Source organism: Furipterus horrens, unplaced genomic scaffold, assembly GCF_987537825.1.
Source record: "Furipterus horrens unplaced genomic scaffold, mFurHor1.1.pri manual_scaffold_5, whole genome shotgun sequence".
Classification (NCBI taxonomy): Eukaryota; Metazoa; Chordata; class Mammalia; order Chiroptera; family Furipteridae; genus Furipterus; species Furipterus horrens.
Genome location: NW_028327175.1, coordinates 118,400,510 through 118,414,935, shown reverse-complemented (window position 1 = coordinate 118,414,935; position 14,426 = coordinate 118,400,510). Strand labels below are relative to the sequence as shown.

General features: G+C 51.4%; 1 protein-coding gene across 1 annotated transcript in view; it reads right to left on the bottom strand.

Moving 5' to 3' along the window:
- Window positions 1–14,426, bottom strand: part of IFT140 (intraflagellar transport 140) — a 106,108-nt gene that overhangs the window by 9,128 nt on the left and 82,554 nt on the right. Inside the window, exons 19-28 of the mRNA XM_090277311.1 lie at window positions 9,795–9,972; window positions 8,166–8,356; window positions 7,552–7,647; window positions 7,059–7,191; window positions 6,834–6,977; window positions 5,946–6,074; window positions 5,614–5,796; window positions 2,081–2,287; window positions 1,621–1,833; window positions 1,374–1,540 (exon numbers count right to left, since the gene is read on the bottom strand). Coding sequence (XP_090133437.1) covers window positions 1,374–1,540; window positions 1,621–1,833; window positions 2,081–2,287; window positions 5,614–5,796; window positions 5,946–6,074; window positions 6,834–6,977; window positions 7,059–7,191; window positions 7,552–7,647; window positions 8,166–8,356; window positions 9,795–9,972 — 1,641 coding nt within the window. The remainder of the gene's footprint in view (window positions 1–1,373; window positions 1,541–1,620; window positions 1,834–2,080; window positions 2,288–5,613; window positions 5,797–5,945; window positions 6,075–6,833; window positions 6,978–7,058; window positions 7,192–7,551; window positions 7,648–8,165; window positions 8,357–9,794; window positions 9,973–14,426) is intronic.

Genomic DNA, 14,426 nt, shown 5'->3' with positions numbered 1-14,426 from the left:
GCCAAATCTTTTGTGAAGATAATTCCCATGAATTGAAATGATTCATGAGTGAGTTAATTCATAAGTTCTCTTATTCATTTAACGAAAATTTACTGCCTGCTCAGAGTGCCGGTACTGCACTACAGCAAACGTTTGTCAATCCTAGTCCCTGTCCAAAAAACAGTCTAGAGCAGGGGGCCAACGAGGTTGGGCAGGGGGTTGGTGTGAACAAAGACCTGTGCAATAACACGCTTGATGTTTGTTGAAGAGCAGCAAGTGGTATGTGAGTGAGGGCAGGACCACAAGGGCCTTCCCAGAGCAGGACTTGGCTCGGAGCAGTTGGCTGGAGCCTCTGGGGCTCAGCCCCCACTTCAAGAGGACCAGCTGGCCTGGTCCTGTCAAGCCCTGACTTGGCCACTCCAGGCAGACTGCCCTATGGCCTCACGAGTCCTTGCCACTCTGTCCACAATGCCCTGCCTGGCTGCTTGGTCCTTGCTGCCCAAGTGCCTCCCTTCTCCCTCCTGTATCCAGGCTTAGTAGGTATTCCAGAACTTGCACATCTGAGTGGGAGTGCCCTTTTTATTATTTTTTAAATTGCATTTTCTTCTATTACCATTTAGTCCCCTTATAAAAGTGCCTTTTAAAGAGTCTCACTTTGCACAACAGTGATCAAAATATGTTTGGAACTCTTCTTTCAAAAGTCTGTTCTCAGATAAGAAAATGCTTTCATTGGTTTAGGCAGAAGCAGGGCTGCTGCCTACACAGTGGGCTCTTGGAAAAGCTGGATGATTGCCAATAAATAAAAACTGATGTCATGTACAAATTAAGATTTGTGGCCTCACCTAAATGCAGAGAATGTGCTGCCCGAGCCTCCTTCCCACAGGCCCTGAGCTGCCTCCACAGGAGGAGCATGTGTCTCATCACCACAGTCCCCGCCACCTCTGGGGTACAACGGCCCCTTCATTGGAACCATCCTGCTCAACCCCTGCACACACATGAGCAAGTCCCAGGCTTCCGTCAGACACCCTCTTTGGACCCAAATCTGCCATTCTTTCCTGTCCCCTATTCAGATTTCTCTCTCAGTGGTCACTGGTTGTTTCTGGAACAACTTCCCAAGAATGTGCCCAGGTTCTAAGGGGACCCCCCACCACCACAAGGAGCTCAGACATGAATGAAGCAACATCACCACCCCTCATGTTCCTGTCCAGGTGTCCAGGGAGTTCCTTTGAAGAATATTCACTGGAAATGGAACCTGGGTTTGATCCCTGGCAGTGGACGGGGAGCCAGAGAATAACAAGGCACAAGCAAGGGCCTTGGGTTGGGGCTGCTCCACAAGACTCCCTTGGGCCCAAGGCACAGCGCACCCAGCTTCCCACCCTCATGTGGGAACACACCTGCGGGCCTGAATGAATCGCTTCACCAGTGTCATCTTGCTCTGAAGTTGTGCCAGCTTGGTCTCCTGGTCCAAGGGGCTCTTGGCCTTGGCCTTGGAGAGACACTTGTAGGCCTCAGTTAGTGCCCCATGGGCTTTGTCATAGTTTTGGTATTCACTGATCTCCACCTGAGCAGATGAGACTATCAGGACCCATGTGGGCCAATGATCCTCCCCGGGGCCCCCAGAACTACAAAAAGGGGCTGTACCTGAGCACAGGCATCGTAAAAACCAGCCAGCAGGTCCAGGGCCCGCCCCTTGGTGTAGAAGCTGATGATGTTCTTCATGGTCTCAGGCTCCTTCCGCCAGTCCAGGGACTGTAGGTAGTTGGCCGCCATGATGTAGATTTCCTTTTGCCTTGAGACACCCGCAAAGAACACAATTTTCTCTGTGTCTCCAGACTTGAGCAGCGCTCTCATGGCCTGGATGGAGGAGCCAGGGCCAGGCTAGAAGCTCTAGGAGCATGCCATGTCCCTGCCCCACTAGAGCCGACGTGCCTGCTGGGTCTCGGGCAGGAGCGAGCTCAGGGCTCATGGTTCCCTCAGGCGCCCTTCAGAACCCAGGCTGGGAAAGCGCAGCCCTATTGGGTTAAACTCAGGCCGAAAGGAAGACCACGCCCTGGCACGAGTTCCTGATGGGCGGGGCACGTGACTGCACAGGCCTCCTCACCTTGAGTTTGTTCCCGGCCTGTGTGTACTTCTTAGTCGCCAAATGGTAGTTGCCCTGGCGCACACAGCAGTTGGCAATCTGTTCCAGCAGCTCGCGCCGTGACTCTTCTGACAGATCCGTGCAGTCCTTGGACACAGTCATCTTTTCAGCCATCTCCTCGGTGATGGTCATGTTCTGCTCCAGGCACAGCTGCAAGGCTTCCTGATACTGCGAAGATGCCACAGACACAAAGATGGGCAGTTACCCTCCCGCGCACCACCTCCTCAGAGGAAGCCAGAGGTGGCATGTGACTTTCTCATTCTAGTAACATTCTGGAATGCAACAAAGGAAATGTGGAGCTCAAAAGAATCTTATATTTGTTGTAGGAGAAAAAGGAAACCAGAAATTAATTTTCTTCTATAATTTTGAAAAATTTACATTGAGGGGTTTAGTTAACATTCTTTAACAATTTAAGACCACTTTTATATTTTCCACTTAAGAGTGTGTCTTGGGGGGAATAAAGAATTATGTCTCAGTGATGATTCCATCTCAGTATAGAAGGAACCACACCTTCTTTTTGACAGCTGCATAGATTCCACTCTACCAAGAAGCACTCTGCTAATTTAGCTCGTCCTGCTGACACACACAGAGGTGGGTAATCTTTTGCCGGCACAGCCCTTGTGCTTATGCCACTCTCACATGTGTTCATGTGCTGTTGGGATAAATTCTGAGGACAGGATGCCTGCTGTATTCCCCCCAAAGTCTGGGTATATTTGTTTCCCATGACAGTCTAGTGGGTTTTCCAGCCTTTTTACCTTCACTAGCCTAATTCATGAACAATGGAATCTCCTTGAGTTTGATCTGTATTTCTTTTATTGTGAATGATACTTACTGTCCATCCATATTCTATGTTCTATCCTTTTGAGTTTTTGGTAAATTTCATGTTGGTTTAGGGGAACTCTATACATATTAAGAAAATTAGCTTTTTGGGATATCAGTAAAATATATTTTTCCCATTTTATTGCTTACCTTTGCTTTTGTTTATGATGCTTTTTTCCACGTGCTATTTTCAAATTTGTATTTGGTTGAATTGATCACTATGGCTTTTGAGGTTAAATAACAGAAAATGCCTTCCCTCCTTTAGGATGCACAACATGACACCTCGTGGCTTCTGGTGGAACTACTGCTATTTCACTGACATACTTAAATCTTGGACCCACCAGAAATTTTCCTAGGCGTAGGAGAGGAATAGGACTTCCCTTTGTTTTTCCCAGTGGCTACCTGGTTGTATCAATCCTGTTTACCAAACAACTCATTCACTGTTGTGAATGCTCTGGTATCTCATACTAAACGTGCATACATATATGGCTCTACTCCTGGATTTTCTAGTATTTTCCACTGACTGTAGGCCTGATCAAGCACCAGATCCCAATTATTCTAGCTTTGATATACTTTATGATTTGGGAGCTTTAATCACCTTTATTAGTCTTCTTTCCCAGATTTTTCCTGACTATTCTTATTTATCTGTTTTTCACTGTGAAACTTTAGAATCCATTTATCTAGCTAGAGAAAGTCTTGTGGTGTTCTTCCTGGGGTCAGATTCAGTCTAAGACTGCCTTAGGGAGACTCAGATGTACATCTATTGGGTCTTTCTAACCCAGAACATGATGGGTGCCTTTTCATTTGTTCAAGAACTTCTTGATCACCCAGTAGTGAGAGACAAAACTGGATAAATCTGGCTGCAGGAAGAAAGATCTTTTAATTGGATAGGGTAACTTTGTATGATTAATACTTTTCTATATCTCCATTCAGTTTCTATCAAGGGGAATTTTCCTACTTAAAAAAGATTAGTGCACATACCCATGAGGATGGCTCTATTAACTTTCTATTAACTAGGAAATAACAAGCGTTGCTGAGGACTTGGAGAAATTGGGACCCTAGTGCACTGTTGGTGGGAATATAAAATGGTGCAGCCACTGTGGAAAACAGTGTGGCAGTTCCTCAAAAAATTAAAACAGAGTCACCATATGATTTGGCAATTCTATTTCTGGAGGTCAACCGGAGAATCGCCAGGGCAGTCACAGTTATGGCCAGACTGAACCGGCGAGCGTGGAACAATTCCAGCCTCACTGAGAAAACCAGACTGCGCATCTACCAAGCCTGCGTACTCAGCACTCTCCTCTATGGCAGCGAGACGTGGACCACCTACGCAAGGCACGAAAGGAAACTCAACAGCTTCCACATGAGGTGCCTGCGACGCGTCCTGCATGTCGCCTGGTAGGATAAGGTCCCCAACACCGAGGTGCTGAAGCGAGCCAATATGAGCAGTTTGCATGCAGTTCTTAGCGAGAGACGCCTCAGGTGGCTCGGCCATGTCAAAAGAATGGATGCAGGCCGTATCCCCAAAGACCTCCTCTACGGCGAGCTAGCAGAAGGCAAGAGGATGACAGGGCGTCCAAAACTGCGGTTCAAAGACATCTGCAAAAAGGACATGATACAATGCTCCATCAATCTCAACACATGGGAAGTTCAAGCAGACGACCGCCTAGCCTGGAGGCTCGCGGTCAGGCAAGGTACGTCACGTGCAGAGGCTGCGCGCAACGAGGAGGCGGTCCAGAAAAGATCGAGGCGGAAGCAGCGTCAACAGCAGCAACAACGGCCATCTGCCTTCACCTGTACCAAGTGCGGCAGGGATTGTCACTCCCGAATCGGACTGCACAGCCATTCTCGGCGGTGCAGATAGACTCTCAGGAAGCTACGCCATCGTCTCTCGAGACGGACGGCTGCTGACGATTTCTGGGTAAATACCCAAAAGAATTGAAAGAAGAGTCTTGAAGAGATATTTGTACAGCTATGTTTACAGCAACATTGTTCACAATAGTCAAAAGGTAGAAATAATCCAGGTGTCCATCTATGGATGAATTGATGGGAAAAATGTGGAATATGATTCAGTGTTAAATAGGAAGAAAATTCTGCAATATCCTATAACATGAACAAACTTTGAGGACATTGTGTTCAGTGAAATAAGCCAGTCATAGAAGGACAAAAACTGTCTGATTCCACTTATATGAGGTCCCTAGAGCAGTCAAACTCATAGAGACAGAAAGTAAAATGGGGGTGCCAGGGCTAGCGGAAGGGGAGGGGGAAGTTGTTTAATGGGGACAAGATGCAAAGATGAAAGAGTTCTGGAGGTTAGTTGCATGAAAATGTGAATGTACTTAATGCTACTGCACTTTACAGTTAAAAAACAGCTAAGATGGTAAATTTTACATTTTGTTATGTGTACTTTATCACACACACAAACAAGATGAGTGGAACTCCCTGGTTATAATTTCTAGACATAGGCAAAATGGGCAGCGAGTCCATACTCGGGTCAGTTATACAATGTGAGCTTGTTCTCAGCCCCTTCACCCCAGGCAGACCACAGCCAAAGCCTTTCTCATGAAGTTGTAATCACAAGAGAGTGAAGCTGAGTTTACTGTGTTTGTGAAAACAGTGATTCTGGGCTCCGGTGCCCGAGTGTGTGCCTGGCGCGGACCCCGCTGACCCCATACCTTCTTGGCGGCCAGCAGAAGCTCCACTGCCTTCTCGTACTGCCTGTGCTCAATGAAAAAGTCTGAGCAGCGGGCTAGGAGGGCAGGGTCGGACTTCTCATCCAGGTCCTCTGCGATGAGCTGCAGGGCCACAAACTGCTGGGTGGCAAAGGCCAGCTCCAGGGCCTTGGAGAAGTGACCAGCCTATGGAGAGCAGGGGATCTCTGAGCAGTTGTCTGACCCCTGGGTCCCAAGACTGCTTGAGTGGTCCCCTTGCATAGAGATAAGTCCCCTTGGTCCCGGGAAGCCTTGTGCTGTACCCCTTTGGGTCCAGGGCAGGGCCAGCCCCTCACCTTGTGGTACAGCATGACTGCCCGGTCCATTTGCTCGCCCTTCTCCTCGTAGTAGCATGCCGCCTCAATCATGTCCTCAGGGGAGCTCAGCAGGGCCAAGTTCATGAGCTGGTCATCCAGGCTGTTCTCCTGCAGGAAGGGGGGTGGTGCTCAGTGGTTCCTGCTCAGGTCTGTGAACGATGCCATGGGGAGACCACCTCCCTAGTTTGACACGCACCAACCCACATGATCGTGGTTTCCGACGAGTGTTGTAATGTCTTACTGAGTCTGTGTCAGAACTTCTAGAGGTTCCCTTTTTTCCTTATTATATGGAACATCATGGGAACTAGCTTACATGAGGTCTCTCCACATTTTGGATTTTTCAGAAGTGAGGCCCTGAGCTGAAACATTTTTATGGATGCAGAATGTCCAATAGCTTCCTGTGAAAGGCCTATTTATAAGGCCATTAAGCAATGAGCCAGCTTCAGTGAGGGCTCAGGAGCCCTGAGGACAACACAGTGACAACTCTTTGCTTTACAAATACCATCAGGGAGGACAAGAGGTGGGAAGGAGGGGCAGAGATGGGGAAAGAGAGGCAGAGATGGGGAAGGAGAGGCGGAGATGGGGAAGGAGGGGCAGAGATGGAGGAGCAGAGATGGGGATGGAGGGGCAGAGATGGGGAAGAAGGGGCAGAGATGCATAGGGCAGGTAGAGTGATGTCTGAATGGTAGAAACTGGCCCAGGTGGGGGATGTGATGCTCATGATACAATTCTCTAACTTTTCTGTTGGGAACTCTCTTAACAGATTGTGGGAAACAACAACAAAGCACCATTTTCCACTTGCCTGGGTTAACCATCAGAGGTGGCATGCAGCCCTCCGCAATGTGTGTGGTGCCTGCGGCCACCTACCTTGCACAGACGAATGGCGTTGTTGAAGGCCTGAGCCCGCGCGTAGAAGTGCACCGCCTGCCTCACTTCCTCCTGGCTTTCATACTGCCTGGCCAGGTGATAGGACGCAGCCCAGTTTCCTGTCTGGTTGGCTATTTCAGCAGCCTAGAAAAACACCAGAGAGACCCTGGGGGCTCTGCCTCCAGCTCATGTCCCCCACGGGGCCGACTCCTGGAATGCACCTACCTTCTGAATGTTGCCCTGGAAGCAGTGAATGCGGACCAGGGAGAAGTAGTCCTGTGCCAGTTCATAGTAGTGCAGTGCGGCATCCATCTCTGCCTGGCTTTCCAGGTACTGGGCCCACCACCTCCACAGGGTTCTGTGAGCAGCCCACAAGCTATCCCTCAGGCCCCCACTCCCACTGGAAAGGAGCCCTTGGCTCCCAAATGTCACCCACAGAGTGCACTTCCCATGACCAGCAGCCAGGAGACATGGAAGCTGGGTGGACAAGAGTGAGGTCCCCTGGGTCTGAAGGAATCTTGTCCAGATGAAAAGTCTCCTCCCCTCAACCCGGCCCAGCATCCTGGGATCTGGCTCTGAGAGGCCAAGAGGATGCTTCACACTCTGACATGTAAAGCTCTGGAAGGAGGTCCCCTCTGAGAGGCCCCAGGTCCCCAGCCCCCATATGCAAATGCAGCCTTTGCCTGCCACAGCCCTCAGTCCAGTGGGGGACACTCACTTGTCCTTCATCTTATTGATGTAGAGCTCCAGGGACTGCAGGTCCTCTGAGAGCATCCTGGGCACCTCAAAGCGGTGGGTGTCTGATTTCTCGTAGCTGCAAGAGGACAGAAAGAGTAGCTAGTTCCCATTGTTTCAGCCTGTGTTGAATGCGTGGAAACAGGGTGGAGCCTCGCTCCCTGCCTATAGCTCTGTGGCTTGTGGACCCGCTGTCAGAAGGGGAGGCAGTGGGGCCTCCTCACTGCTCATGGGCCGGCCCTGGAGAGGGCTCAGCTGTGGCCAGACCCCCAGGCACCACCACCAGCACTACCCTGGGTGGCACCATGCTGGGTTGGGGGTGTAGCAACACCACCAGCTGACTGACCCCAGGCCTCTTAACATGCCCAGAACCTGGAGACAGGATGAAGCAGTGGCCCTGTCTTGGAGGTTCTCCTAAAGCAATAACTCAAGCTCTCCTTGAAAGACATTCACTGAGGTCACCACCTGCCCTATGAAAGTGCCTCACTCTAGAATCTTCCTCTGAGAACTTCTATAGCCACCCCACCGGGGCAGAGAAAAAAGCAAGAGGCGACCAGGACTTGTCCCAGAGTGAGTCGGGAGAGGCCCCTTGCTCACTAGCTGAGGGCCCGGCTGCAGTCGGCACTGGCCTCCAGGTGCTTGGCGTAGTTGTAGTAGGTGGTGCGCAGGTGGACACGGTCATGAAATTCAGCAACTTCAATGGCTTTTTGCCATTGGCCAGAGGCCTGGTAGAGCTTGTTGAGAAGGTCGTAGCGCTTGCATTTCTTGTACAATTGCTCAGCCTCCTCCTGAAGGAGAGAATGCACGTCAGTGTGGTCACCGCTCTAGCCAGCACACGACCTACTGCAGATGCCACATGTGCCATCAACAAGCACATGACAAAAACACATAACACACACACCAAGGAGACACTTCAGGATGTGTTCTGAGATGTACAAGATGAATGCCACATGCCAGTGTGGTGTCCCCTGTCCACAGGAAGGGCTGACCCGATCCAGGCCTTTCTCCAGTGGGGATGTCCCTGCATGCCATGAGGGAGGAGACCACACCTACTACAATGCCCCTCAGAGTAGCCTGCACTCACACCTACAGACCAGGGGCCAAGGGCTGACCACTCAGGTGTGCTCAGCTCCTCCCTGTGGCAGACACATGGGTGTCCCCTAGACTTTCCTCCAGAGGATCTGTTCCCCACAGCCCCCACATGGCTGCAGGCCATCTGAGCTGCCCCCGATACAGCCCACCCAGCCCAGCAACTCAGCTTCTGCCTCCTGGAGGGGAGAGAGGCCTTGGGGGATCCTCGCGGGCCTTGCCTTCCTTTTTGGTTTAAGCTAGTTTAACAGGGTTTGTGTTCCCTGCAATGAAATGGCCCAGACAAGAATACGAGGTCTATCCAAAAAATGTACAACCACTGTTAATATAACAAGAATGGTTTGTGAGACATCGACGTAACCTGGCAGCCAAGGAGAGTGGACTGGAATGCGCATGCGTGAATAATGACAACCACTGTACTAGTCAGTGGGGGCAGTAGATGCAGTTGAGTGAGCATGTGTACTGTGTGGCCATCACATTCAAACTGACTGAGGAAGTAGAGTAACGAGTCTGCATCAGATTTTCAGTTAAGCTTGAATATTCCTCCACGGAAACTAGTCGGATGACTCAGAGGGCCACAGCTATGGGCAACTGGTGACTGGCAGCTTATCACGCCAATGTGCCCGCTCACGCATCACGTCTCATGCAGAGCTTTTTGGTGAAACATCAAATCACCCAGGTGACTCAGCCCCTACAGCCTAGATTCGGTGCCCAGAGACTTCTGGCTTTTCCCAAAACTAAAATCACCTTTGAAAGGGAAGAGATTTTAGACCATCAATGAGATTCAGGAAAACACGACGTGGCAGCTGATGTTTATTGGGAGAACTGTGTGAGGTCCCAAGGTGCCTACTTTGAAGGGCACTGAAATGTCACTGTCCTATGCACAATGTTTCTTTCATCTTACATCTTCTTTAACAAATGTCTCTATTTGTCATTGTGCATGGCTGGATACTTTCGGACAGATCTTGTATACCATGGCCTCCCTTCTGAGATGGTCAAACAGTACCACGCCCCCTGCCCCCAAAGCCAGCAGGGGCCCTGCCTCTATGGCCAGGGCCTCTGCCCAAGAGCTCAGTTGGCAAAGGAGCAAGGAGCACCCTCTTGGCAGCAGGCCCATCTGTCCTTTGCCTGACTTACCAGCATTCCCAGCTGTATGGCCAGCACAGCCACACGGGCCTCCAGCTCTGGTTCCTGTTCAGCCTCCCGCAGTGCTCGGGCTCCACGTGCGTGACCCATGTTGCCCAGGCACACCTTGGCGACGTCCAGCCGCTGGGTCTTCACACACACGCGCGCCATGTTTTCCCAGACAGCCTCGCTGTAGTAGAGGGCACGGCATCTCCATTAGCTTCCAGCCCCCCGACCTCAGGCCCTATCTCAGCCAATACCAGCAGCACTGGGGACCTATGTGGACAGTCATGGTCACCAAGAAGGGGGACATGTGGAAGCTGAATGGGCTCCATCAACAGAAAACATGGCAGACCAGGGACCACATACCCCCCAGAAAAACACACCTGTCCCCTGGGTCCCCTGGCTGGTGCACCACCTCCCATGGGCACCTGCTCCTGAGGGGCCCTGGGACCCCTGCTCCTTATCCCAGGTTCCCTCCCACAGCCCCACAATTCCCCTATAGTCCACAGGAGGCGGAGTTCTATTAAGAGAGAAAAGGGCCTTCTGTGTAGGTTGACAAAAGCCCACATCTCTTTCCTGTCTCAGTAGGTCCATTTGCTCAGGAAACACAGCTTCTCTTCGCCACCGAGGTGGGGGCAAGGATGGCCCTTCCTGTCTCCTGTCCCAGAGCTGAGTGGAGGCAAGGGTCTGGGGGCCTACAGAGCAAGCTGAGGAGTGGGATGGAAGAGCTGCCCGTATAGGTCCCCAGGACTCCTGTACTCCTCACTCATGCACACGAGCCTTGCAGAGTTGTTGGGGCACATGGCTGGGCACACCTTGTCAAAGGCGCAGGGGCACAGGTTCTTCTATTCATTGTAAGGTTTTTAGAGTGTTCAGTCCCTCTGACACTGATCTGGGGCTCTGGCACCATCCTTGGCAGGTCCCAGGCTCAGCATGAGTCTAGAAATGATCTCAGACCCTGGATGGCCACCCTGTAGGGGTGACGAAGCTCCATAAAACTCAATCAAATGTCCTTGCCGGGTGTGCTAAGAGGACACTCTGGCCCTTCCTTCTGGGCAGGTCTCAGGCCTATTGACCCTGGCCTGTCTACCCTGAGCTCAGACACAGGCCTTTCCCAAATAAACATCTTGGTGTGAGCTCCACACATGAAGACAAAGACAACAAATGGGTTCACTGCAACATCTCCCATGGACCAAATGGACATGTTCTGATCTTAAAACATATAGCTCATGCACATATGCTTATATTTGTACCTGCACACGTACATACATGCAACCCAACACTCAGGTACAGATACAATCACACACTCATGCACACATATACCTTTGTACACACACTTACACATGGAAGACAACTGGGCTCCCCCCTTCAAATCCCCTGAGGCCCTCCGTTTAGACAAAGCCTGGCTGCTGCCTGGGCAGCCCCTGGAGCAGGTGGGCTGGGGCTGCTCCTTCCTACCTGGCCTCTACTGAGCAGTATGAGAGACTTAGGGGACTCCTCTCATAGGCAGAGGATCATCTGCCTGAGAGACACAGCCAAGGTCACGGTGAGGGAGAAGGTGCTCCGGGTGTGTGCAGGGCTCCAGTTGTAGCCTCCATGCTGCAGCATTTTCCTAATGGCTTTGCCCGAGAGTAGCCTGAGGAGGACGAGGGAAGGGAGCTTATCATGAGGACAGAGCTGGCAGGGCCCAGGCCTCCGGTGAGCCAGAGCTGAGTACAGGGTGTGGGGGGCAAGGGGGTGGGGGGGCGCTGTGATAAATGGGAGACTTTCATCTCAGGTTTCACAACATGGACACGATTGGGGTGAAACCAGCTCCTGAGATGGGAAGCACCAGGACTGACCGAGGCTTGATGTTTACCCAGTGGGATGGGCCTCACTATGGGGGTCTGTGGTCTAAATGCTGTACATCTAGTGTCCTTTCATGTAAGCAAATGTACACTTTTGTATGTTTCTGGCTTAATGCAGGTCTTGCTGGAACTTTTAAAAACTTGCTAGATATGGCTACTGAGGGATGACCTAAAGTGCAGGGGTGACGGGCCCCAGTTCACATGACCTGTACCAGACAAGACCTGGTGGAGCTCAATCCCCTTTGATTACCTCACATAAGAGCTTCCTAAAGCACTCAGGAGCACAGACCAGTTATCTGTGGGACACAAACCAGTGGTAGACCTTTCAATGCGTCAAAGCCACCATGCAACTCCACTCCTCTCCTTTGGAATTCAGATGAACAGGTTCTGAGAGAGCAGAAGCCTGAGAACACAGCCAGCTCAGGGGGCTGCAGCTCTGTCCCCTGCCCTGGGCCAGCAGTGTTGGAGTGATGTCCCAGTCAGGCCTCTTCTGCCCCTTCTCCATCTAGCAGCTTCAGCCAAGAAATCACCTTCTCTGTACCAAACTTCCTTCCTTATAATAAACAAGAGAATCAGAGCTTGTCTTTCCCTCATCCTCATGGGCTAACTGGAATGCACATGGAAGCACCACAAGTGTAAAGCCAGTTGTCTAGAAGCTCACATCTGTATGCAGCCTGGACACTGCCCATGCTGAGATGGAGGCTTCCTGGAGGGTCATGGGGGCAGACTTGGACGTGGTGAACAAGGCTCTCCCAAATACCACTGGTTCTAGAAATGACAGCTAGTAAAGCAGAGTCCCAGCCTAAATCTGGAATCTCAAAGCAGACACCGTTCTTACCCACAGCTTCTAGTCAATTCCATACAAATTCTTTCTACTTACAGAAATGATGAAAAGTTGTCACTGCTCCTCAGACTTCTCATTCCCCTTGAAACTCACCTCAGTGCTTTCAAACTGAGCTGCAGAGTAGGCGTGGGCAGCACTAGGTGGTGGGTAGTGGTCTGGGGCTTGGACTCCCCATAGTGCAAGATGCTGATTAGACACGGGGTCTTTTATGCTCCCTTCCCAATAGATTTCACATGCTTGCAACCTTCTTTGAGTGTGAGGGTGAGGGTAACCTCTTCCGTCTCCTCTTCCCCTCCCTTCCCTCTGCCTTGTCTTGAAAGCAGACAGCTGATATCTGCATCCAATTAAAGTGGAAGGCAACCTGAATAAGCAGAGAAACTTGGGAACCGTATTTAAGCACTCTTCCCAACGGGCAGAGCTGGACTTTTGCATCATCTCCCCATGTGGATGGCTGTGTGCCTTGCCGGCATCAAATACTCTTGGGGGCAGAAGACAGGGGGCCAGAGACCTGACTGGGTTTCATTGTGCCTGCCTGGACTAAAAGCATGGGGCATGTGGTGTGCATATATGCGACAAAGGATTCTGCCTTGGGAATTAAATATCCACCAAGTGGGGGCTCAAAAAAAACATGTGCTGGAGGCACAAACTTGGGTGTTCACGCTGGGCTAGGATTGCCCAAGCAAACCACAGCAGGAGCAGGCACCCCTCCACACAGCTGAATGCAGGACTGCCCAAGAGGGCAGGCCTGAAGGGCTAGCTGTGTCCTTGGCTGGCCTCCAGCACAGCCTCAGCACTGTGCTCCTGCCATTCTCTGCACCGGCAGCTTCAGGTCCAGGGTGCACTCCTGGGTTTGTGCATATGATATACATTCCAAGAAGTAAACACTGTCCTGTCTCCATCCACGTCTTGAGAGTTTCCTGTTGTCCGAGCCAGTCTGGACAGCACTCACATCTGCACTTCATCAACTTGGAGAGGCGCCTGTACGAGAGGCAGACGGGGCAGCTGCGGGGCCGACCTGAAACTGGCCCAACTTTCTGGAAAGCCTGTCCTTTGAGAAGCTGCTAGAATGAGCCTCAGAGGCCTCTGTTTTTGGGCCTGCTCCATGGACACCCCCAGTCAGAGCATGAGTGACTGGAGGATTAATAGTCTCATGTTCTACCAGGCAGCACACGTGCTGTTGCTGAATCTCCCTTGCTTCTCTGCTCTAAGATAAACACTCCTGTTTACACATGTGCTGGAACAGGGGAGGCGGCACACACAGGCGCTGCAGCTGGACCCCACGACAGGACCCAAGACCTGGAACACTGGAGGACAGGAAGGGCCCTTGGAGTGGCTCAGGGAGCCGCTGGTGGGTTCCATTCCCTTACGGGACCGCCACGGTTAAAGAATGGATAAATGGATGTGTGTGGGGTTCCTCAGAGGTCAGGATCACTCCTAACTTAAGTCCCGCTACCATGCCTGCTGCTTTCCCCTGCCCCCATCCCCATCTTCCCACTCCACCACGAACCAGGATCCTGGGAAATGACTGACAGTGCAGGGCTTGATGACCTGATGGGAGCCCCTTGAGGACTTCCTGGGGGTCCTGACTCCTTCCCTGACCAGCCTGGGAAAAAGCTGGATGGAGTTGGCCCAGTGGTTGCTCCCAGGACAAGCAAAGCAGGTGCTCTGGTTTCTGAAACCATGCACTGCTTTTCATCAGAAATCAGCCATTTAAAGACTGCCTAAGGATAAGTGATTTACGTAAATAAGGAGGGGAGTTGATCCTCTTCTAATGGAGACTTGGGAAAACTTCCTTTTCGAGGCCTCTGTGTATTGCACTATGTACTCAAGAGCTCAAGAGTGGTTGAAACGCTTGCCACGGTCCTGAGAGAAGGGGGCTGTGTGTGGGAATGAGGAGGGCAGACTGCCTGCCCACCCACCCCCCATCCAGCCCCTGGTACCAAGAGAAGA